This window comes from Brienomyrus brachyistius, unplaced genomic scaffold, assembly GCF_023856365.1.
Source record: "Brienomyrus brachyistius isolate T26 unplaced genomic scaffold, BBRACH_0.4 scaffold52, whole genome shotgun sequence".
Taxonomy (NCBI): domain Eukaryota; kingdom Metazoa; phylum Chordata; class Actinopteri; order Osteoglossiformes; family Mormyridae; genus Brienomyrus; species Brienomyrus brachyistius.
In genome coordinates this window covers 1,468,753-1,495,340 of record NW_026042327.1, presented here as the reverse complement: position 1 = coordinate 1,495,340, position 26,588 = coordinate 1,468,753, and the positions used below count along the sequence as shown (strand labels likewise).

The 26,588-nt window shown below is 40.9% G+C and overlaps 1 protein-coding gene and 2 long non-coding RNA genes across 4 annotated transcripts; 2 read left to right on the top strand and 1 right to left on the bottom strand.

Moving 5' to 3' along the window:
* Nucleotides 1-5,107: 5,107 nt before the first annotated feature.
* On the bottom strand, nt 5,108-11,061 carry LOC125723876 (uncharacterized). Its single transcript, XR_007387004.1, has 4 exons — nt 10,923-11,061; nt 8,407-8,596; nt 5,643-5,833; nt 5,108-5,471 (listed from the first exon to the last, which is right to left on the bottom strand). It is a non-coding gene; the product is annotated as an uncharacterized LOC125723876 (long non-coding RNA).
* Nucleotides 11,062-21,970: 10,909 nt separating this feature from the next.
* On the top strand, nt 21,971-23,701 carry LOC125723880 (uncharacterized). 2 transcript variants are annotated; one of them, XR_007387008.1, is made up of 4 exons: nt 21,971-22,141; nt 23,056-23,196; nt 23,297-23,452; nt 23,547-23,701. It is a non-coding gene; the product is annotated as an uncharacterized LOC125723880 (long non-coding RNA). The 2 variants fall into 2 exon arrangements; XR_007387009.1 differs by lacking the exon at nt 21,971-22,141 and adding an exon at nt 22,477-22,758.
* A 1,497-nt stretch (nt 23,702-25,198) lies between these two features.
* Nucleotides 25,199-26,185, top strand: LOC125723866 (uncharacterized). Its single transcript, XM_049000710.1, has one exon. It carries the CDS (start codon nt 25,306-25,308, stop codon nt 25,978-25,980), a length of 675 nt encoding a protein of 224 aa, XP_048856667.1. The 5' UTR covers nt 25,199-25,305; the 3' UTR covers nt 25,981-26,185.
* The last annotated feature ends 403 nt before the right edge of the window (nt 26,186-26,588 follow it).

Below are 26,588 nucleotides of genomic sequence, written 5' to 3'. Positions count from 1 at the left end.
TTATTAAAACTACGTTGCATAAACATATTTTTACGCACAGTTTGTAAAATAACAGAGAAATCCCTTCAGTGAAACTGGTCAATTTCTTTTCTGTATTTTTACAGAAATTAAACTTATAGTCATATGCTTTATCTGTAAAATTTTTATGGTTTTACTGTACCAACATGTGCCTTCGTTTTACTAAAACACAACAGCTGTTTTCTATAATTTTGCTTTCATTAACTCAGTGTACAGAAAGTCTACATTGTTTTACTGTCATAAACCAGATATCCACCCTAAGTGTACTGTGTTGTTGCATATATATGAAATGGTTTGCATAGAGCTAAGGTTATAAACATAAAAAAATGACTTTTTAGAGTTAGATAATTAGAATTAGAAAATATAGAGCATATATTATAGGGAATATATCGAGTCATCGAATTGATATCAAGTACAATTATATTATTGTATAATTAGTTACAGAATCCCTAATTCGGAGAAGTAAGTAGATAAAACAGTTGCCATAGCTCAGTTGACAGCGTCTATATCTGAACATGAACAATCAGGAGCGTTTATAGTGTATGCCTAGTGATTTATAAATTCACAAAAAGTTTAGTTTGTGTTGGACTGCACGCCGCCGGTCGAAATTCGCAAATTCTGTGCATGCGCTGAAGACAGTGGAAAGTTTTTTCTGTATAAAGACATAAAAATTTGCAGTTTAGAACTGATGGGATAATCTGAAAAATAATACAAATACAAGCAACTACAGAAAAGTACCAAGGAACATATCAAGGTACGTGTATTTAGACTTTTCAAAACCTAGTGATTTATGCTTTGCTTGACAGCAGGGCTGGACTGGTAATCTGGCATACTGGGCAAATGCCCGGTGGGCCGACGCACTTGGGGGCTGGTCGATTTAATATGATTTTTTTTTTTTTTTAATTGGCCAATGACCGGCCCATAAAGCAGGGCCATCGGCCCATTGGTTCATTTTCTATACTGACACTGGGCTGGCCTAATCATCTCTTAACAGGCTCCACCCCTCCCCCTCTGTTTCTTGTGTCAGATGCAGTCAGTGGCTCAGAGCCAGAAATCAGTGGATTTAGGATGGAGAAGCAAAAGGGCAAGGGGGGTGCAGAGAAGTTGCGGGCCAAAAAAAAAAAATCTAGAGGTTGATGCCTCAACATGTGCAAAACTAACCGACATGTTTAGTGCTGTAGCTTCGGTTTCCAAGCCAACAGTAACGTTACCTGACGACACCAAACAGGTGAACATAGCACATGGAGGAGAGGTGACTAGTCATGGCGGCACCCAGGCAGAGGAGCAGGTGTCTGACAGTGAAGTCAAGGAGGGACAGAGACAGAGTGAGCAGGAGGAGAGTGTAGTTGAAACGGTAAGCATGGTAGCTACATGATTTAACAGGGAGGGAGTGTTAAACAGGGCGGATGCAGCAGGATAGCGTGTGTGGGCCTGGCTGGGCCTCGGGGAAGATGATGATTTACCTAAATTAATGAATATTATAATTAATGGTGGGCCGTTATCGGCGTTAACGTGCTGTGTTAATGCGAGACTCTTATTGCGCGATAAAAAAAAATATTGCCGTTAATCTATTCACAAAGTTGGGAGCTGGGTCTTATACTATGCAAGCTATGATGAAAGAATGAAAAAGTATATCAAAGACATCGCATTCGGAAATTATCACAGAGGTTGTGAGAGAAAAACACAGACATAGCAGATTCGGAGGGGATTAAAATCACCAAGTACGTCTGTGAAACAAAACATTCTCTAACGACCCCCTGAAACACTAGTTACTTTTAATCATTATTTAGGTAGCACAGATATTCTGAATGTCTTTGGCAGAATTCAAATGATTAATTTCTAAATTAATCTAGATTAAAAAAAATAATCCATGCCCACCCCTAATTATAATAAAACAAACTAATCGTTGTCACTATTATAAAGTCTGTCATATTATCAGTCTGTTACTGCACTAGCGACTTAGTCAGCTAATGTCCAATTACACAGCATAAGCTATTTTGCATTGTTTTTGTAGCTGGGTTAGCAGAGTTAACTTATTCAATTGCAACTTCTGCTGACTATTCTAATGGTAACCCTTTAAAACACATAACGGCCGTCGACAGCCCTTCTCTAGAAAAACTTAGATGATGCTATTTGATTATTTTAATTATTCAATCATTTCCCTCTGTCCTTATGTGTAGTCAATTTTTGGGAATGGAACAGTAGATATGCATATCTACAGGGACCGCAACGATGGTGTACTTGTTGGGTGTGTCCGACCGATTGTGGTGGGCCGGTCTAAGCGAAAATGCCAGGGCCCTTTTTTTGTCCCAGTCCAGCCCTGCTTGACAGTGCTGCTGTCAGTTGATACCGTGTCCTAAAACTGCGTGTGCACGGATGACAAAGGAAGAGGCCGTTGCAAATCGTAGAAGTTATCGATCTGATAATTCGACGAAGAAAAAAAGTACAACTAAACTCACAGAGCAGATAAGGCCCGTTGAAAATTGGTCAATGTAAGTTTTAAGTTATTCTTTATAACTAACGGCTGGTTGCATTGCTTTATTTTGCAGTCATATAGGTAATATGTGGCTGTGGATGAAGACTATTTCAGACATAGCTAACGGTAAACGTTAAAATTAGCTAACGTGTATCATTTCTAGCGAATCATTTCTAATATTAACATGAACATCTAACACATTATTTAAATATTTCAATTTAAGAAAGTAAGCGTGATGCCCGGCCCGTCCGCTCCTCGTGTGTGCCACGCCCCCCTGCTTACCCACGTGTTCGTTCCCGATTGTACCCAGCTGTGTCTAGTTACTTTGATTAGTCCTGTGTATTTAAGTCCAGGTCTCCCCGGCTTCCCTTGTCCGTCATTGATGTCAGTCAGCGTGAGATGTTTCCTGCACCTTGTTTATATAATAAATCCCCGTTCACCCTGCTTCCTACCCGCTCGCCTGCTTCCTACCCGCTCGCCTGCTTGCCTGCTTCCTACCCGCTCGCCTGCCAGTGCGTTCGCCCGCTTCCCGGACGATCGTGACAGTAAGACCTACCGTTATCCTGTTATGAAATATTCGTTTATAGCTGCAAATCATGCATTACAAAATTAAAAGCAACGTATGACTAAAATGAAAGACAATGTATGCCGCACAGTGTTGTGTATATTTTTTGTTATATTTTCCTAAGTGTTTTGTCGAAATTAAATGATGAGAGACTTGAACTATATTTAAGAGGTCTGACATTTCTGAACACCAATGATACGAACTGTGCATATTATTTATATTTGTAGATTCAGCTGAGAACAGAGGAGATTAAAGCACAGACTCACTTTCTTTTTAGAGACCATGGGAGATAGGGAAGGAACTGTTTGGCTCTTTTATTCAGTCTATTCTTAACCCAAGTGGACATCAACAAGTAGTGGAGGCTCTCCAGATATTAGGTGTTGAAGACATGAAGTATATACAATCAGGAGCGGATTATGGGTTGTGTGGGCCCCTAGGCAAAACGTTCGCGAGCCCCCCCACCACCACCAGCACCACCACCACAACCACCACAATTCAAGGGCCCTTAGCAGCCAAACGCCCTCCCTATAGGGTCAGGGGCCCTGGTAGGCAGAGGATCAAAGAATGTAGGCCCTCTAAAATAGACAAACGAAAATACATTGTTCATAAGCGTTGCAAATTGTTTTGGGCTGGGGCCCCACGGGCCCCCTGCACCCCAAGGGCCCCTGGGCAGCAGCCCCGCTTGCCCGATCCGTAATCCGTCCCTGCATACAATTAATGGATCTTCTTGGTGCCCTGTTTGTTTTTAAATATTGGAATATTAACTGCATATTTCAGAGTGTAAAATCAACACTGTGAGTTTGAAGTGAAAACAGTTGGGCACCCGAGTCCACAGTTATCTTGTGTTCGCCACAGAACAAAAGACAAAAATGTATTTATATGTTTTTTTTTTTCCCCACAATAGATGTGTTATCTAGATTAACCCAGAAAGGGGCTCCAAGGTGGAGAAAAGACCAAAAAGTCAAGCAGTGAATCCGAATATTCTGTCTCTTATTTCAAGAGTAGCTGACACTGAGTGGAGGAAGCAGCATAAGTTGCACTCAACATCACATGGTTCATCTCAGAACATTGGGGTTATGTATGTACTGTAAGGATGCACTGAGAATGTCATCCTAAACATTTATATTATGATTTACACTGTGTTTTGTCCCAGAGTAACTCTGCTGTCAAAACTCCTGTGTGTTCTCCTGTTTCAATGCTTCAGATAAGACCCTATCCGGGGCTGCATCTAAGCAGATCCACACCACCTTCACAGTGCCCACCCTTTACAGCTGGAGAAATAATTTTATTTCAATAGGTTCCTGTGATTAACTTACACAACCTGTCAGAGCTCAAAGAAAGATTAGCTTTCCAAACAATAAGATGAAGTATACAAATATAACATCCAAATTCAAAAAAGAGGATAGAAGTAATCCATCAAACTATAGACAATTAGTTTATCTTGCATTACTAGAAAAGTAATGGAAGCTGTAATCTGACCCAAAATGCTAGGCTACCCTTGGTGTGTATGTTGATCCTGCCATGTCCCACTCTTGCAAGCGTGGGTAAGCAATTGAAAAGGCCAGTAGGATGTTGGGTTACATCTCTAGGTGTGTGGAGTTTAGGTCAAGGGAGGTGATTTTTAGATTATACATTTCCTTGGTAAGAACCCACCTAGAATATTGTGTGCAGGTTTGGTCACCATACCTTAAAAAGGACATTGCTGCCTTTGAAAGGGTTCAATGTAGGGCTACAAGAATGATTCCTGGTCTTAGGGGAATGTTTTATGAGGAGAAGTTAGCTGAGCTGAATCTATTCAGCCTCGAGCAAAGGAGACATGATCCAGGTATGCAAGATTCTAATAGGTTTATTTATTTTCCATTACTGCAATATGTCACAAATGATTATATAACAGAATAGATGAAATTCTACCTACATCTCACTTTCTCCCAGGGATTCACTATCCCAGTGAAATTCAATACAGTCAGTATCTACTGAGATGCTTGATATATTTTCTTTTTCATTGCATTTTTGATGGACACAGAGGACATAATTTGGCTGAGACAATATTTGCTTGAAATTTTAATTTTATAATAAATACAGTTTAAAAATCCATAATTGTCATGACAGCGAAAAAGACTGCAGGTCATTACAGAAGCCCAGGATGATGTTTTCATCTATGGAGGTCTTTGGTGGCTGTCGCGACCAGTATCTCTGTCTAGGCCAGTGGTGGGTCTCATGTTCAGGCAGGTAGAATGGGTCCTTATGCCTGTTGGACTCCCTGTGTTCCTGAGTAATAGGTTCCCTCCAAGATGACATGTTACACAGAACTGCGGCTTCTTCCTCCGTCATTTACGTTCTGCGCCGCTTGTTGAGGCTGAGGCTGGACACACAGATGGAGTCTCATCCTCAAAACCAGTTTATTTTGCTGGCCTGTTGCACAGAAACATTTCTCTTTATTGTACATTGAAATATGATTACAGCAACTATTCTGCTGTTATTCAGTCAGTGAGAATAATTTTCATAGTGCCGACCAATTTTTTAAACTCCAATTAACATCAGACTGTCTCCAACTCATGTTAAAAAAAGCTCTGAAATACATACGTTTGAATACTGGCTGCTGATGATGTTCCACCCCAACATCCACATCTCCAGTGCTGGTGCCAGCCTGGACAGAGGGAGGTGTTGTGGGTGAAGACCCTTCATCTCCCCAATCAATCACCTCATCCCACTTATCCCAGGCTGCCCAGTACTTGTCATCTGTCCAATCCACTGCTTTCTCCATTCTCCTAGTGCTAAGAGGAGAAAAAGGTATCGTCAGACAGGTTGCACTACAGAACACCAGACAACAGTAAAAACCTCTTAAAGAGCAAATACATAAGCCAGTTCAATCTAATAATTGTATTTAATAACAAAACAGTACTATCATATGATAATTACATTTATCAATGTAAATGCCTAGAATGTTTTAATGTTACATATATACATCCATTGTCTATTCATTTTGAGAGGAATTAGCACAAAAGTTTAGAATTTGTTTTCCCTTGCCAGGTAGCTAAATTTTTGTGTAGCAGTGCATGTTAGTCTTCCACAATAAATTTCTACCTATCTTGCAACCTTGTTCAGCAAATTTGGAAAAAGTTGGAATGTGCACAGGATATCTTTGGCTTGCCGAATGCAGAGCCTGGTTGGCCGCAGAGAGGTTTTCATTGAGTACTGTGCTGTAATCCTGCCTGGACCATGTCCATCCAGTGCTTTTCACTACCAGCACATCTGCACATCTTTGGTAATATCAGTCTCTTCCTCTGCAAATTCCACTTCCGAAACCTCAACAGAGGTCTCACACCTACTTCAGTACTGTCCCTTTCTGTACTACTGCTTTCCAATTCCGCAATACGAGATCTGCTGCTTCTTCAGGTGTATCGCTCCATGTCTCTTACAGAGCAGCACCTCAGATCATCCTCAGGTTTGGCACCAGTATAGGACAGTAAGCATCCTTTTCTTCTTTTATAAAAAAAAAATGTTTTTTTAACTGGTTGACTGAAGTGACAACTGTGTTTTCTTTGGCACACACAGAGTAAATCCCATTATAACAGAATTCAAGGGACCTGGAAAAACAGTCCGTTATGTCCAGAGTTGCTGTCTGCCCAGAACACAACTATAGGACACCTTTTACTCATGCCACCCTCCAGCAGACACACTTGTGGTATAGATTATCATATAGTACATGCAGTAATACAATTTTACCTGACCAGATGTGTGTCTATTAATAATCCCGACTTCTATCCTTTATCTTCGCTGGATATTTCCCATAGAAATGAATGGAGAGTCCCAGCAAATACAGAATTGTGTGTGTGTGTGTGTGGTGTAGTGCAAAATATGTATTTTTACAGTGGAAAATGTATTGCCTACTTAGAAAATACTTGCTATGATCACAAGGTATGAAATCTGTGTTACAAAGTACTGTCTGTCTGTGTGAGAGGCAGGGGCTGCTTGGCAGCGACCAGGAGGAAGGTCACACCGATAATTAGAACTGCTTCTGATGTGTTCTGTTTGGTTGCACACAGAGAAGACAGTAACTGTGGTCCTTCTTTCTTATTACATACAATGACGAACATGAAGCAGAAGAATAAAGGAGCAGCGCAAAAAAAGAATTTTTGTCACTTCTTGTCTGTGGGCACGGTGTCCCGGCTCATTTGATGCATGAAATAACCAAATAGAAAAACTTTGCCGCCTTCATACCCTGTCTTTGGCTGTTTTTGCACCACAGTGTATGTGTGTGTGAAATTCTAATTATTACATTGTGAGGACCTTAATCAGTTGCTGCCATACTCATTACATAAATTTTGCTTATTCTGAAATACTGCTAACCCACACTCCTGAAAACCCCAATAGTTATTTAACTGATAGTAGATGGTTACATGTAAAGCTCTTTTTGACGTAACAATGGTTTTTGAAAGTACTGGATAAGCTTCTATAGAACTAGATCCAGTATATTTGCCTTTTTCTTTCACTAGTTTCCTCAAAAGACACAAGAAAATCTCGTCCTCCCTGCACACAACTTTCCTTCACACAAGCACACCCTATGGGCAACTTGGTTACTCCAATTAGCCTCAGCATATTTTTGGACTGTGGGGGTAAACCGGGGGACCCAGAAGAAACCCCACGACGACACAGGGAGAGCAAGCAAATGCCACAAACATGGAGCCATGGCTGAGACTCAAACCGAAGACCTAGAGGTGTGAGGTAACAATGCTGATCACAGTACCGCCATATACATACAAAGCTATGATAAGGTTTATAAATTTGGTAAATAAGAGATTGACAACAACATAACAAATGTTATGTGAATATGGTCTCTCTCTAAAAATATCTTATTGCACTGTTCCCACACTTCTTCATAAGTATTGTATTTTAAAATAAAGTCTTTTATTTAAAAAAAAAGGCAGCTACTTGAACACAAGCATTGACATACGCCGACAGTATGACACCGATAAACGAGGCAGCAGTCTGACAGCAGGGACGTCTACTAAGTGACTAATGGGCAGGTTGCGTAGTGGATACGATAGACAAACGGATGATTGAAGGCTGGACGGTGCGAAATTTTATCATGGTTCTCAGAATGGTGTCCAATTTAAAACTTTCTGGAATTTTCCATTTAATATGTTTGGGCCATGGGTAACCAAAATCGCGAAAAGTGAAAGTGTTTGAGGACATTTATGACCTCAAAAGATTAAGATCTAGCAAACTGAAATTTAAGCTCAAATTGAAGACATTTTAAGAATTTTTATACACCCTGATATTGCATAAATAACAGTGATTATTTCACAGAAATAAAAAGATTAAATATTACAGTAATTTAACTCACCACTATATTATGCAGGGGGCTGAAAACTGGGCACCAGCTTCCTCTCAAAAACCTTTAGGTGTTTACAGACTGCACAAGGTCACCTGAGTGGCTCACAAGTGAGGCAGTCTTCACTGACAGGGATGCTGGTTCCATCTGTTCAGGCCTTCCAGGAGGCACAGCTGAAAATCCAGACTGTTTGCACTGGTACCTTAATGCAAAAACAAACAATATAGTCAGCAAAACCTTAAGCACAGTTTACTAGTTCTACAATGACTGCTGAAGTGTGAATGTTAAATAGCTTTGTGTTATATAACTGGGCATTAGTGAATAATATTTACATGAAATGAACCTGTCAGCCTGGCGCTCTTAGGATTAATTTTAAAGATCTCTGGCTAGTTTGTAAATGTTTACATGGTCTTGTCTGTCCCAGGCAGATCTCTCAGATCATCAGAGATAAATTTACTGATTATTCCTAAAATGCGGCTGAGGAGGGAGGAGTCAGCTTTAAGTCACTATGGTCCCAAACTCTGGAAAACTATCCCAGAACACCTGAAAACTACTGAATGTCTTAGTGCTTTGAAAACCAGGCTGAAAATGCATCCTTTTCACATTGCAAATAATGATCTACAATGATCAGCTGTTTTATTATTTTATGAATGCAATAAAGTCATCTACTTTTTAATGCTGATTATGTTATTTTCCTTCCATGTGTATGCTTAATACCTTTAAACGTATATAAAACACTTTGTAAACCCTGTGGTTAAAACAGTGCCATATAAATAGAAATTAATTTACTGAAGATTACTGTGAAATAACTCAAAGGAGGTGGAGCGCCTGGCACACCTGTAATCTACCAGGGTGGTCCTCAAAAGTGCACATAAACCAAAAAACAGACTTTCTTGGGGTGCTTGTTACTAAAATACTTCATTATTGTAGGAGTATGATTGGTGCCGAAAATGTTATCTATATGGCTTTATTAACCACCGTCACACTTGGGATGAAAATTACGATGTTGAAGTCTCACATAATTGTATTAATGCAACGGTGCAACTGCTCAACACTAAAACACAAACTAAAAAAGGCAGTTCACTATTAAACTTAAGGGATGCGTTTTAGAGGGGCTTTAGTGCTATCTATCCATCTAGGTTGATCTGCTGGGAGATGCCTAGTTTTTGGGATATCGGTCATAGGAATGTAGGTCTTCTCTCGAATATGAGAGTGAATGACATTCTTTCTGAGGTGATTAAAGCACCAGAACAACGCATTTGAAAAATTCAACAGCAATATTTCTTACCAGAAATCAGGAACAGGTTAAGAAGATCCACAGACGTCGTAGCGAGCAGTTTAATGTACAAACTATTTCTACCCAACTCCACACACCAATAACATTACTGCGCAGCAGATATCGCCAGGGAGCTCGTGCTTGTGTCTAATGCACAGTGATACGAGTAGTGTACTTCGAAAGAAGCCCGACATTTCTACGACTGATATTTCCAAACCTGAACAACTCCCAGCAGAACTTTGATGAATAGATAGCATTAAGGCCCCTCTAAAATATCTTTTTATAGTTTTGGGGTGAACCTCCCATTTAAACGAAGTACATGGTGGTGCTCATGAATTTGAAAGCCTAGATGCCTCATCTCGCTTTTCCACAACGTGTCAGCAGTGCCACCATCTTGGAGCGGTAATTAGACATAAACAAGCAACATATCAGGGTGTAGATGGAAAGATCTTTTGGCCATAACTTCTTTACCAATTAACGCATTTATATCTTACAATTATGTAGAATAAATAAACAAGCCCACCACTACTGCCCCCCCCCCCCCCAAATTAATGTAGTACTGCTGATAGTATTGTCAATAAAAACTAATCATGCTACTATAACTGTCATCAGTTACTTTGATAGCATGAATTATATTTTGAATATACAGGCTACCTTTTTTGGTTATTTATTCGTTTTTGGTATTTGTTTGTATGCACATGTGGTATGCCTAGTTTGTATGGAGTATTGGAGCGGAACATTTGTTGGGAGTAACTTCCGGTAGGATATAATTTTGTGAGGGAACGGCGAGAAAACAAATTCTTCACTGTAACGGTGATAAAGGTGTTATTCTAAGCTGCTGTATGACGTTAATGTTTAAGATTTGTTCTGCAAATGCGTCGTGGAGGAAGCTGAAACTAGGAAGTGAAGAATTAGTTCCTTTGGTAATAAGCTGCCAGCGAGGTATGTGGTCTAATGTTCGTAATATTTAGCTAATGTAACCTGCTAGTTGGCTATGTTAATTTAGCGACATCTGTTCAATAAGATTAGCATGAGTTTGATTGTTGTTTTATTACCAGCTTTCACGGGACGAATCGAGCAACGAAGAAATAAAGGATTTCCCTGTATTTAAAACAAACTTCTTGTCTGCGTGTTACCGGGGAGCTACATGCTAGTATCCCGTCAGTGTCACAGGCTAGTAAACATGTTATATATGCATCGAGCGAACTTCGGGAAATATACATTTTATTGGACCATACCGCAGGTTTTTTACCTGTGAAATGTGATTCCCTGTTTTCTAGTTTTAACATTCCTCATGTTGTTGCAGTTTCGAAAATAGTCGGTTCACTAAGAGATATCAGTCTTCTATTTCACAATCGCCGCGCCAATATGGCGTATCGCCCAACGAGGCATCCAGGCTTTCAAATCTATGGCGATGCTGTCTACGCTACTACCCGTCACATGACACAGGAGCTACCGAATACCCGCCAATCGGGAGCCGGCTAGATCAACCACGCCCACCCGTCACATAAAACGAGGAGAGTGAGGCGAAAGAAGCGAATCAGTTTAAAAATGTCACCTTTAACGTAGTATTCAGTAGTTTGGAGATATTTTACACAAAATAAAGCTGTAGTATTTGTAATACAATTTGAAGATTAGCCATCCCCGAGGAGCTGACAGGAAAGCCAGGTACAGGTTTAGTCCTCATTAACCAGCTAGTCGGTTACTAAACGTCGCCAAATAAGCTTGCCTTTTTCTATGATTTTTTTTCAATTAAATTGACATTAAACGAAGTAATTTTGAGACCTGAGAAATAACATTAGCAACGATGGTCAGTTTTTACAATCATGGATATTTTAACATTGAGGACGTGTGTCTCGTGTCATTTTCACATAGAGGAAGTTTGTTTTTTCTGTGTCTGTGTGTCAACATATATCTATTTAGTTATGTCACTCAAATGTATGATTAGTATCGACATTTCGGTAGACTACTATGTTGTAATAAAACTGTATGGTCCTCTGGGAGTTGGGCAATAGAACGGAATTGTAAAGTATCAATAAGAAACTATTAATGAAGCAGCCGCCCTATCCTTTTACTTTGTATGGAGTGGGCATACAAGACACAAATAATGCAGTTGTACTGTTATGTATATAATTTAAAAGGTATACTTTCCAGCAAAAGATAGAGTTAATAAAATTAAATGAAAAGTATTAAGAGCCCTTGTCATTCATAGTATTATATACCTCTAAATTTTACAAAGACTTTTTTCTCTCATATTCAAGTTTTTGAAATTGATAATCTGGAAAACTATCCATTCTTGACACTTGGAATAGGAATTGAAGTAGAATCAAACAGCCTTACTCACAGCACCCTCTTGTGACATGCAGTAATATAGAAAACAGAACAATTACTAACTGAACGCAACATCCCCCCATTACTTATGTATTCTTCTTCCTGCAGCAGCACTGTATTCTATAAAAGACACGCCTTACCTGTAACATTTCTTCCTTTAAGGTCACTACACCAAAGACATAACCAATAATGTAAGTTCAACAAAATACATTGTGCTTGTGCCTTCCTGTAACTGCACAACCTTTTCACTATGAACTGCCTGTTTTGCTTCCAACAGAAATCAATTACAATTAGAAATGTTCCATTCACTGAGGACCACAGTAAGAGGATCTATGAACAGCATGAAAGGCTCACGAGTTGAAACTTCAAGAATAGGCACAGACACATCTTAAAACCAGCTTGGAAGGTGATGAAATTGTAACCTGGCTGTCTTCATCGCCTGATTTAATCCCCATCGTTAACTACGGGGCCTTAATGTAGCATAAGATTAACCATGATCACAAACATTACACTTCTCAGAGCGGCATCTGGGAGGTTGTCCTACCTGCTTGTGAGTGAGTGTGTGTGTGTGTGTGTGTGTGTGTGTGTGTGCGTGTGTGAACTGATACCAGGCTCATGATGGTCATTAACAAGAAAGGGCATCAAACTTGGCAAAGGGGACTGTAAAGAATGGCAGATAGTTTGTTATTCTTTATATAAATTCAATAACTAAGTCTGCTTTTATTATTGCTTCTCTTAATAGAAAAGAGAGAAAAATCCATCAGTTTCTTTTGTTTTCGTTTGTGACTAATTTTCTCTAAAAAAGAATTTACTTTTAGCAAGACAAAACTTCTGAATTCATTTTCCCAGTCTGTCAGTTTGCACACACACACAGTCAAACAATTCATAAATGTATATATATAGTCAGGAGTGGTACTTTCACCACGATATGTCACCCATGTACACTGTCTTCGAGTAGTGAACCAGTTTTCAATACAATGGTTAAAAAGGCTCAAACCTTCAGTGCCTCGTTGTGCCATCTCTACCAGTGTTTTTTTCAACAGGGAAAATACAACTTGTATGCTGGCCTTAGAAGCGCAACTTAAAAGAATAGCTGCCATGCTTCTGCCTAGCATGGCAGAGGGAGTAAAACGGTATGGGACTGCTTTGGTGCTGGTAAGGTGGGTGATTTACACAGAGTACAAGGTGCAATGAACCAGCAAGGTTACCGCTCTGTTTTACAACTCATGCCACCCCCTGTGGTCAGCACTTCTATCAAGCAGCAAGGCTGATTCAAAGCACACTGGTGAAAGATGAGGAATCCAGAGAACTGTCCTGCTTGATTGGCCTACAGAATCATCACATCTCCAGCCTATCAAGCTCATGTGAGACCAGCTTCACCATGAGGTCTGAGAAAATACCAAGCCAGTCCCACCTCTGGGAATGGCAGGATTGAAATTTCCCCTAATATTGTCATAAACGGACAGCTCTAATGGCAAAGGACTGCAAAGCTGTAATTGCTGCAAATATAGTTTTCGTACAGTTTGATTAATTGAAAATGAAGATGAAACTTATTGCAATATTAATTATTTCACAAAGTAGAAGGCAGCTGGGAAAAGTAAAAAAGAATCACCCCAGATGGGACTTAAAACCACGATATCCAGCTCAGAAAGTCAGGGCCGTGGGCGTTTGGCCAGTGGGGCAACCGGCAGACCTGAGCTTATGACCGGGACACTTGACTCACAATGGAAGCTCAGCAAATTATAAGCAAGCCTGCAAAAGTGACATGAATGGATCTGTGTAATCTATGGTAAAATGCATCTTGGGGCCGAGATATTAACACTCACAGTCCAGGAGAAGATGACATCCATCCATGGATCTCGGTCAAATGCGTTCATCGAGTTTCCGCTATGCCTTTGGCTTTTAATGTTTGTACTTAGCTATAGAGTGGCAGGAACACAAATGAATGGGAAGTTTTAAAAAAAAAAATGCATTACAGCAATACGTCACACATGACTATGTAAGGGAATAGATGAAACCCTGCATACATCACTATACTAGTGCAATTCAGTACAAAGTGCACTGACATGATTCGTATGATTCCTGGTTTATTTGGAAAATTTAGGTCCACCATCAGCTAAGTGTTTTATTTATGATGCAAATTGATGACACTATTTGGCAGACACAATATCAGACTGAATTTATTTTATAATTTTAAAGGTTTAAATACAGTTCTGGGTGTTGGACATCCTGATAGCCTTAGAAATCTATAATGCTCCCCCTCAAGAGAGAGTAAACGACTGCAGGGCATTACAAAGGTCCAGAATGGATTTTTCATTTACAGATGTCTTCTCTGGCTGTCGTGACCAGTATCTCACTCCGGACCAGTGGTGGATCTCGTACTCAGGCACAGAGAATGGGTCCTTCCGCCCAGTGGATCTCCTCATCTCCTCAGCCACTGATTCCCTCCAAGCTGATGGGGTAACTATGGTTGGCAGAACTGGGGTTTGCTGTTCACTGTCATCCGCTTGACGTTGATGTACCACTTGCTGAGGCTGAGGATGGTGGTCTTTACGTATCATCACTGTTAGGCCTCTGCACACCCATTTCTTTTGCTGACCTGTTGCACAGAAACATTTCTCTTTATAGTAAACTGTAACATGATTATAGCAATTATTTCAATGTTGTTCAGTCAGTGAGAATCATTTACATAGTGTTACATAGTTGTGTTTTCAATTAACTCCAACTCAGAAGAAAAAAGGTCTGAAATACATATGTTTGAATTCTGACTTCTGATTAAAGTCTGACTTTTTCTTTTTATTCTGATAATATTCCTTCACCGCCCCAGCATCCATGTCTCCATTACCAGTGCCAGCCTGGTTGGAGGAAGGTGTTTTAGGTGAAGATCCTTCTTCTCCCCATTCGATCACCTCATCCCATTTATCCCAGGCTGCCCAGTACTCGTCATCAGCCCAGCTCACGGCTTTTTCCATTCGCCTAGTGCTGAGAGGACAAACAGCTTTCTGTCAGACAGGTTATACGACAGCACACCAGACAACAGTAAAAACCTCTTAAAGACCAAATACATAAGCTGGTTCAGTCAAGTATTTATATTAAATAACAAAACATGGTACTATTACCCAAGTATTATCAAAGTAGATGCCCAGAACATTTTAATGTCACATAATACATCCATCAATCGCCTCCCCTGGTCATACAGTATCACCTAGCAAATGTTATCCACTTAATGCAAACAAAGGGTAGGGTGAGTGCTCTTGACCTTCTGAACATGGTAACTGGTATTTGTTGCATCCATCCATCCATTTTCCAAACCACTTATCCTACTGGGTCACGGGGGGTCTGGAGCCTATCCCGGAAGCAACGGGCACGAGGCAGGGAATAACCCAAGATGGGGGGCCAGCCCATCGCAGGGCACACTCACACACTATTCATGCTCACATGTACACCTACGGGCAATTTAACAAGTCCAGTAAGCCTCAGCATGTTTTTGGACTGTGGGGGGAAACCGGAGTACCCGGAGGAAACCCCACGACGACATGGGGAGAACATGCCAACTCCACACACATGTCACTGCACCACCATGCCACCCCTGTATTTGTTGCATCTCATTATCAATTCACATAACATCAAATGTTATATGCATGAAAATCTGTAACTTATTTAATTTAGAGAGAAATTGCCACAAAAGTTTAGAACTTTTCACTCGCCACCCCCCAAGTAGCAAAATCTATCTATAGCAGGGTATCAGTGCGTGTTAGCTCAGTGTTATGCCACGTACGGTCTGCCCCTGTCCCTGGGATAATTCTTTTGTGGGTGACCTGCCTTTCTTGTCTAATGTGAGTCCAAGATATTTGAAGTGTTCAACCTGTTCAGCCGTTTTATTGTAAATTAGGTAGGAGTCCATTCTGATGGTGATGTGTGTAAAGTATGAATGACCAGTTCTTTTGCCTTGTCCACGTTCAGTTCCAGGAAGTTGTCGGAGCACCATTGTATGATATGTGAAACAGAATGTTGATAGGCTATAATTGAATTACTGTCAGTAATTCAATTATAATTATTACAGTAATTACAGACCCAGTATAGCACTATCATCAGAATACTTGTAGTAGGTGGTGATAGGTGAGGGGCTAATGCAGTCATTGGTATAGAGTGTAAAGAGGAAGGGGCTGAGGACACACCCTTGAGGGCATCCAGTGTTGTTGATCACAGTTGCTGATTTGGCTGTGCCTATCCTTACAATCTGTGGTCTATTGCTGAGGAAATTATGGACCCAACGGATGAGAGATGGGGATATGTTCAATTGAAGAAGCTTCTTGATCATCTGGTGGCGTTGAATGATAATAAAAGCGGAACTGGAGTTAATGAAGAGGACAGTAGCGAAGGTGCCTGGAGATTCAAGGTGTTGGAGAAGGGAGTGGAGGAGACATACTACAGTATCCTCTGTTCCGCTCTTCACCCAGGAGGCAAACTGGTCTGAGTCCAGCTGCGGTCTGACAGCTGGCTGGATGATATGGAGTATAATTTTCTTTAGGCATTTCATTATTATCGATGTGAGTGCTACTGGCCGGTAATGATTTAGCTCAGAGGGACGAAGTTTCTTAGCACCCGGGACGATGGTAGAAGTTTTCCAAATTGCAGGAATGGTCACCAATCTATACGAGTTCCAGAAGATGGAATGGAGGATGGGAGCTTGTTCTGTGGCGAATAGCTTCAAAACTTTAGCTGGTACACGATCAGGCCCGGCGGCCTTGCCAGCTTTGCATCTGCTTAGCTGCTGCCTCACATCCTCTACAGTAAAGGGAGGGTTTGTAGGATCATCAGAGGGAAGGCCATTGAGCAGCTCCTCACAGACAGCAGAGTAGTCCTGCTTATCGAACATTGTATAGAAGGAGTTTAAGGAGTCAGCAAAAGTTGTAAGATCAGTGCCTATGGGATGAAGGTCATGGTAAGGTATTTGACCAGTGTGTAACCAAAAGGCCTGTTTGGTGTTCATTGTACTGAACTCTTGCTCCAGTCTATTCTTATATTTGAGTTTGGCATTGATTATCTCATTCTTTACTTGTCTACTGAGTGACTGGACAGAAGACCAGTCCTTGGATAGAAATGCTTTGTGTTTTCCTTCAAGCTGTGCTTAACATGGGAAGTGATACTGGGTTTGTAGGTAGGATATCTCCAGACAGTTCTGGTGGGAATAGTGGAATAAATACAAAACTTGATGTAGTCTGTAATTACAGAAACTTTATGGTTTTGATCACCCTGGAAAATGTCCCAATCTGTACATGCAAGTGAACCTTATAGTCGTTCAATTGCCTCCTCCGACCAGAGGGTGGCCAGGTGCACATGCGGTTTAATGCGCTTCAGTTCTGGTTTGCAGTGAGGTAGCAGGAAGACAACATTGTGGTCATTGTGGCCAAGTGGAGGATGTACACGCGCGATGAAGGCGTCAGAGATGTTACTGTACCATAAGTCCAGAGTATTAAGCTTCCTAGTGGGAATATCCACATACTGATAAAAAGATGGCAAAACAGCGTTGACATTACAGTTGTTAAAATCACTCGCAGTAACTCTGGGGCGTCGCGACATCTTGCCGCCATGGAGGTGGCGTCCTCACACACTAGCTCCGCCGCTGCCTTGGTGTTGGCGCTTGGTGGAATGTAGACACAGCTAATTACTACAGTAGGGAATTCCCACGGAAGGTAGAAGGGGCGTACAGATAGAATCAGCATCTCTGTCAGGTGTACAAACAATGCGGTGTACTTTAATATTCGTGTACCACCGCTCGTTGACAAAGATGCAGACCCTACCAGCCCACTTCTTACCTGACTGAGACGTCCTGTCAGTCTGCCAGATCATAAAATTAGAGAAACTAACCTCAGAGTCTGAGATGGTGTCATCAAGCCAGGTTTCAGTCAGGGCAATAACACAGGTGATACCGCTCCACCTGACACTTGGCATGCAATAAGTCCATTTTATTCTGGAGTGAACATACATTAGCCAGTATGATGGGGAGTAGCGGTGGTCTGAAGGGTCTCCTCCTCAGCTTGGAGCGTACACCTCTTCGCCTACCTCTTTTCCTTAGGCGAAACTCCGGAGGAAGAGCAACTGCTGGCCTTGAGGTGATAGACGACCGCAGTTGGAGAAGCTCCCCTCTACTGTAGGTGAGTGGATTGTGTCCGCTCACTCTTCCGGGTGGAGTCATGAGGGGATTGTGCTGGATCCATCGGGTTGCCCCAGGAAGGCACGCTGCCCGACTCCTGGGGTGCTCATCCCTTGCACTGGTGCTCCTGGCCACCACTGTAGGAAGTCGTTGTATAGGAAGTGGTTGTAGTCTTTCACTGATCCCAGGGAGGTTCAGGTCAGGGGACTGAGATGACCATGGCAGAAGCTTCATTCTATAGTCAGCTAACTATTTTTGTGTTGATTTGGACATGTGCTTAGGATCATGGTCCTGTTGGAAGATCCAGTGACGGCCCAGTTTTAGTTCCTAGTGTCAGTATTGTGTATGAATAAAAATACAAAAAATATCCCTTTGTCCACTGGTGTTCCCTTGTTGCCCTCACCCTGTTTGTCCCTTTATCCCATTCCCCTTTCCCGTGAATACTGTTACACTCCAACCCTAGACAGGATATCATAACAGCATCTTACCTATAGTTTTAAAAGAGATGAGGGATATTATTTGTCGACCTTTAATAATTTCATAAATCTGTATCTGTTGTTGTGGTACCTTCTGATTGGAAGCATGCTAATATAACACCCATATTGAAAAGGATAGAAGTAATCCATCAAACTATAGGCTTCTCGAAAAGTAATGGAAGCTATAATCTAAGACAAAATGGTAGACTACCCTTGGTGTGTATGTTGATGCTGCCATGTCCCACTCTCACAAATGTGGGGAAGCAATTAAAAAGGCCAGTAGGATATTGGGTTACATCTTTAGCTGTGTGTAGTTTAGGTCAAGGGAGGTGATATTTAGATTATACAATTCCTTGGTATGAGCCCACCTAGAATATTGTGTGCAGGTTTGGTCACCTTACCGTTAAAACCATAACTGCTGATTTGAACTATTTGTGTGTTTTAAATGCACAATATTGTTAAATTCATAAATCCAGCTTACCTTAAAAAGGACATTGCTGCCTTTGAAAGGGTTCAACGTCGGGCTACAAGAATGATTCCTGGTCTTAGAGGAATGTCTTATGAGGAGAGGTTAGCTGAGCTGAATCTATTCAGCCTTGAGCAAAGGAGACTAAGGGGGGACATGATCCAGGTATGTAAGATTCTAATAGGATTATTTTTTTCCATTACTGCAATTTGTCACACATGATTATATAACAGAACAGATGAAACCCTGCCTACATCTAACTTTCTCCCAGGGATTCACTATCCCAGTGCAATTCAATACAGTCAGTATCTACTGAGATATATTTTCTTTTTCATTGCATTATTGATGGACATAGAGGACAGAATTTGGCTGAGACAGCATTAGCTTGAAATTTTTATTACATAATAAATAGTCTTAAAATTCATAATTTTCACGACAGTGAAAAAGCCATCAGGCCATTGCAGAAGCCCAGGATGATATTTTCATCAGTGACTGTCTTTGGTGGCTGTCGTGACCAGTATTTTTTCTCTAGGCCAGTGGTGAGTCTCATATCCAGGCAGGTAGAACCGGTCCTTATGCCTTTTGGACTCCCTGTGTTCCTGAGTAACAGGTTCCCTCCAAGATGACATGTTACACAGAACTGCGGCTTCTTCCTCCCTGTCATTTACTTTCTGCACGGCTTGTTGAGGCTGAGGCTGGACACACAGATGGAGTCTCATCCTCAAAACCAGTTTCTTTTGCTGGCCTGTTGCACAGAAACATTTCTCTTCATTGTACATTGTAATATAATTACAGCAACTATTCTGCTGTTATTCAATCAGTGAGAATCATTTTCATAGTGCCGACCAATTTTGTAAACTTCAATTATGATCAGACTCCAATTCATGTAAAAAAAAAAAAGCTCTGAAATACATACGTTTGAATACTGGCTGCTGGTGATGTTCCACCCCAGCATCCACATCTCCAGTGCTGGTGCCAGCCTGGACAGAGGGAGGTGTTGTGGGTGAAGACCCTTCATCTCCCCAATCAATCACCTCATCCCACTTATTCCAAGCTGCCCTGTACTTGTCATCTGTCCAATCCACTGCTTTGTCCATTCTCCTAGTGCTGAGAGGAGAAAAAGGTATCGGTCAGACAGGTTGCACTACAGAACACCAGACAACAGTAAAAACCTCTTAAAGAGCAAATACATAAGCCGGTTCAATCTAATAATTGTACTTAATAACAAAACAGTACTATCACCTAAGTTTTATCAATGTAGATGCCCAGAAAGTTTTACTGTCACATATATACACGTACTTGTTATAGTGGCAGTACACATATGAACAATAATGCTAATATACTCACTGCAGCTACAGGATATACATATACAGGGCATATGGCATACCGAGCATTCTCCTGTATGGTATTAATTCTTGTGGCGCCCCCCCTCCCCCGGTCAATAAAATGTATCGCTTGGCAAAAGTTATCCACTTAATACGAACCAGTGTTAATTTTGACAAATTTTTATTTAGTTTTAGTTATAGTCTTTTAACTAAAATGTAATTTAGTTTCAGTGATAATTTGGTCATCTAAAATATTTTAGTTATAGTCTTGTTTTGGTCATCTAAATTTCATAAGATTACAGTTGAGTAAACCAGTTGATTTAGTCGACTAAAATGAAAAGTACAAAGAATAATGTTTAAAGTTTCCCTTCGATTTCTGAAAGTCATTATGTTCACCAAAATGAAATTAAACCAATGTTAAGGAACGGTGTTAAGGTCTGACTGTGCAGTGCACAGTGACAAAGATTTCACTCTTATTTGAAACATAAACATGTTCATTCACCTGGAAACTAAAATCAGTAATGCCATTAATGCAAAAATAAAGAAAAAGTGCACAGGCTATAGTGCCACCTGGCCTGCTCTCTCTGAATATTAAAATAAAAATATTAAAATAAAATATTGGCAATATTTTTATTTGCTACTGTTCGCTGTTAAATGTTTCACCTGAAATTCTCAAATATGTTCAAAGAAAAAGACCAATAAGGGATTTATACCCATTATCAAGAAAAAAAAAATCCAAACATTGAAAACATACCTCTCAACGGTAGCAGGAATTGCAACCCATTCTATTTGAACATTTTCAACATCAAAATAATTACCCCAAGGCAACAATTTTATGAGTATATAGAGCCAAAACACCTCTCTTTCAGGTGATTTCATGTTCGTTGAAGTTTCCGCTTTTTTAACAACTGTATAAAGTAATGTTATATGTTATATAAATCAGGTGAAACAAAAAAAAGTAGTACGTTTCATGGTTGCCAGATCTTAAGCATCTGGCATGATACGCTTTCAGACTCACGCAGGAAATATTACGGCAATCTTACTGTATTATACCATTATAAACCTAAAATTACGTCCAATTTACACGGTTAAATACAAAAGCAGACTATTTACAAGGTACGAACTGTTACATACGTGTGCTGGACAACTCGAACTAAAAATCTCACTCCAGCCAGCTAGCCGAAGTTGGCAACCCCGCGTTTTATTTGAAATGAAAAGTAAATACGCCGTTCTCGCCCGAAACCGCTTGTCATTCCGTTTGCGTTATATAAAAATAAATATAAAGCTAATATGATAAGAACATGTCACGTTTTATACGTTTCGAAATAATAAGACCGCCCATATCCTACACTGTAAAAAATTAATCATGAAGCTTGTAATTTTCATTTAAAAAATTGATGTAATTATTAAAAATAATGTGCATGTTTAATTAAAAAAATAGGTTTTCTGTGTTTCTTATAATATATTGAGAACATTTCACTAATAAAATCAAGAAAAAAAATTTAACTATTTTTTTAAGGAAATGAGTGCAATTTTTAGGCTTAATTTGAGGAACCGTTTAGGCTAAAAATTTGAGGAAAAAAGGCTTCATATTTATTTTAAGAGAATTGGTCCAATTATCTGGGTTTGATTGAGTCACCTTCATTTGAATCTCAACAATGGCTGTGGTCAGACGGCGTTTTGAAGGAGCAGACGATCAGTGTAAAATATTAAGAGGTAAGTTAAGCCCCTTACTATTTTTTACATTTTATTTTGATTTCTTAAATAAGCTCCTCAGGACACCGCTTATTCACGCTATAGTACAGGAATTGTTTTACATTGATTTTTGAATCTGAACGACATTTTGGCATGTGAAACAGTAACTATGTTCAACCAGGTCTTTTTAAAATAAAGGTTTACAATTATGCGATGTTATTTGATGTGAAAATCTGAGCTCGAGCTTATTAGACATAACTCCTCACATGCACGTGCTGAGGCTATATGGACATGTTGGTCGCTAAAGCAAAAATAATTATGGCCATGCATCGAGCTTGATAGATGGGGCAGTTTCTATGATTATACTTAACTTTTAAGACTGTTGATGTGTTTATATATTCGCTTCAAATTGTAAAGATATATTAAATTAGCGTTTAATCATTTCACGCAATATATGCATTTTTTTTTCATTCATCCTCGACGTTAGAAGGCGCCCTCTTAAACTAAACAAGTCACAAACACCATAGAAGCAACACGATTGCGTTTCAGGAATTGATATGGACATAACCATGCTTTTGACTAGTTGAAGAATACAAACATCTTTGCAATCATTAAGGCAATATCAGTCTCCACAAAGAGTAAGATATATATATAGCAATTTACATTTTCTCCTTGATTAATCTATGTAAAATTCGACCTGAATGAAGTTATTTGAACACATTTGAGATTTACTATAATGCAAATTTATTTAAAATTAGTCTTTAACGATATTTAAAAATGTTTAGACTTGTTTAGCAGTATTGGGTTTCTAGGCTTAAACCATTCCAATTTCATGATTTTGGTGATTAAAAATATGTAATAAAAATATTCCACAAACATTACATTAAATGTAAACCCTTATAACTACTTTTCCTTATGAATAATAATTTTAACAGCAACTTCTGAGATGACAATGGAGCTTGTGGTGAAAGAAAAAATGTCAAAAACCCTTGCTCTCCGAAGACATGAGGTGGTTGAATTGTGCCCAACTTGCAGAATTTAAAGATCACTGGCCTGCTCTGTTTGACATTCTCCAGGTAGGGATTTTATATTTTGTCATTAAATACCATCACAGACAATAATGTGGTTGTCAACTGAACATAATTATAATCAGTGTTTGTGTGTTTCATTTTTTAGATTAATGAAGAGTTTAGGAGAATTACTACTCTGCACCTTGAGACAACATTTATTAAGATGTTGGATTACTACACTCCTAAACTTTTCACAATATTTTCCTGCAAAGGAGGAGCACTCGGACAGATTTTGAAGAAGAAAACGGGTGCCATACAGCAGGTATTTTAGTTGGTATTTTTTATCATTATTTGATTGATATTTGCTTCATTATTATTGAGTACTATTACTAATTTCTACACTTTTGGTGCCTTAGACCTCACATCAAAACATAGAACAGACAAGAGATGTTGTCCTCCGTTGCTTGGTCTATTACTTGGGTGAAAAGGAGGAAGACCTCATCCAGGAGTACAATGTAAGTGTCTAAAACTAATTCAGATATTTGTTTGCAGAAAACTGCAATTAGCATTTGTTTTCCTTTACAAAAACAGAAATACATCTTAAACATAAGTACGTTCCTCATGCAAAAACATTCTTGCACTAGTGTCAGTGTCACGCAACGTGCCGAACGGGGTGATCGCTCAGGCAGCGCGAGGGGAACAGGCAGGCAGGCGGAAAACAGGGCAAACTGGGGGTTTATTGGGGAATGCGGGTCGACAAACACCAGGTAACATCAATGACAGACAAAGGACTCGGGTAAGACATGGACTGAAATACACAGGACTGAGCAAAGTAACTAGACACAGCTGGGTACAATCGGGAAAGAACACGTGGGTAATCAGGGGAGCGTGGCACACAGGAGGAGTGGATGAGCTGGGCATGAAAGAAGGAGCGCCTAGGAGGAGGCGACGGACGGGACGAGGGAAACGAGACCTGGAACAGAAGAACAAAATCAACGAGAGACGGGAAACAGGACCAAGGCACAAAACAGGGCTAGCGACAGGACGTAGGAGTTGATAAAGGGCAGGGAAGGCGGACAGACAGACCAGGAATGGGGTCAGAGAGGGAACAGGTGGAACAAACGGGCCAGGAGTGAAAGGAGGGAACACCGGGGAACAAGGAGCAAAGAAGGGCGGAACAGAGGGACGAGGAGCAAAAAACGAAGGGACAAAGACAGGAGGGGGAGTCGAGAATGGAGGGGCGAAAGCAGGAGAGTAGGGCGAGAAGGAGGGGGAATGCAGGGTCGGCTGAGGGAGACCCAGTGGGCGACGGGAGGTAGCCAGAGGGGCCGCAGGAGGCCGGAGCCGGAGGGGACCTCGGAGGGGCCAAGGAGGCAGGGCGAGGGACCGACAGGGGGGACGAGGAGGAAGTCGAAGGGGGAGCTAGGGAAGGGGACGAGGGAGCTGAAGGGAACCCTGGTGAGGGCAAGGAAAGGGGGGGAGCCGCTGTAGGCGGCGACGTCCTCTGACGCGCAGGAGCGGGATATATGATACTATGATTCTGCTGTGGGTCCTCACGACCCAATTTTAATAGTTTTGTTAATATATTTTTTTTTAATTTGCGAATACAAAAAATGTCGTCTTTACTGCAAAAAGTCATCCCTTATGTGTAATGTAATGCTTTTTTTTGACCACTGGATGTCGACATAGAGCCTGGAAAGCCGGTCAAAGTAAGTGTGACACCTAGCGGTAATTACAATATTTATTGTTAAATCAATGTAAAAAAAAATAAAAAATTAAAAATGTAATGACTTGTACTTTTTTATGAATTTGGATCTCTTTAGAGCAAACATGTTCATATGGTTTGCTTTTATAACACTCTAAGTAATTGCGCAAGTGCAATTACTGCCATAAATTACTGCGAATGGGGAAACAAGGGCGGGGGGGGGGTGACCAATGACAGTTTGATGATCGTTGCTGTAATTGGTCCTACCTTGTTGCCAAGCCATTTCCAAAATAAAGAAGTGTGTGTTTATGTCCAGGGGAGTCGGGGGGGGGGGGGGGAGTGACCAATGACAGTTTGGTGATCGTTGCTGTAATTGGTCTTACTTTGTTGCCAAGCTGTTTCCAAAACAAAGAAGTGTGTGCTTATTATCTGGCACGAACCCTGAGGAGAGGGTTACTTGGAATTCAATCATGGCAAGGTACAGTGCTCAGGAGGTCGTCGACTTCGTTACGGGTGAGGAAACCAGCAGCTCCGATGAGGATAGTGTACAGCCCAGCAGTACAACACAGGAGGTTGAAGAGATCTGCGCCGAGGACGAGATCTTTCCCTCCCGCAAAAGTGAAATAACATGGACAACCAGAGCAGAAGATCGTGCTGCAGGTAGACTGCCAGCACGACACATCCTGAGGACACCTCCAGGACCAACGAGGCAGTGCGTGTCACAGGCAGGGGACATTATATCTGCCTTCAAAGCTTTCCTGCCTAGATCAATAGAGAGCATCGTTGTCAGCATGACAAATATAGAAGGCAGAAAGAGGTTTACTAGCAGCTGGGTGGACATGACAACTGTTGAATTGGATGCCTTCATCGGCGTCTGCATTCTAGCAGGCGTATTCAAGTCCAAAGGAGAGTCCGTCGCCAGCCTTTGGGAATCGAAATTTGGGAGACCAATCTTCCCAGCGATCATGAGCAGGGTGCGGTTTGAGCAGCTGACAGTGACCCTAAGGTTTGACGACAAAGGATCGTGGGCAAGTAGAAGAACGGGTGACAAGCTTGCACTTATCAGAGACATCTGGGACCTGAGGTCAGGAAATCTCCCGGCGATGTACAATCTTGGCAAGTACGACAATCTTGGTACGACTTGACAGTGGACGAGCGCCTGGTACCATTCAAAGGTACGTAAAATGTGTTATTTTTTATTACCGATCTACAGTTATTATATATACATTGCTTCAAGTTTATTGTTCAAATATAGATCTCATGTTCATTAGCAATGAATCGTAATGTATCATTGATTTCGACCAGTTACCTTTTTCATGATTTGTGCCCGAGTAGTTAGGAGTTAGATTGTAACGGGTTACCTAAAAATGTGTACGTTGTATCCGATTGCTTCATTTGACATCAAATTGATATTCCCCCAATGCGTCCTTGCAGGACGCTGCTCCTTCAGGCAATATATGCCTCGCAAGCCCGGGAGGTACGGACAAAAAATCTGGGCGCTGTGCGACACCAGGCCAAGCTACTGCTGGCGAGTGAAGCTGTACACGTGAAAGCCTCCGGGGGAGGCACGGGAGGTCGATGTGGGTAAAAAAGTGGTGTTGGAACTGTCTGAGGGGCTGAGGGGGCACACCATCACTCTTGATAATTTTTTCACCTCCTTCAGTCTGGGACAGGAGCTCCTCAAGCGCAACATGACAATGGTAGGCACTGTGCGCTGAAATCGTCCAGAGCTGCCGCCTGCCCTGCTAGCAGC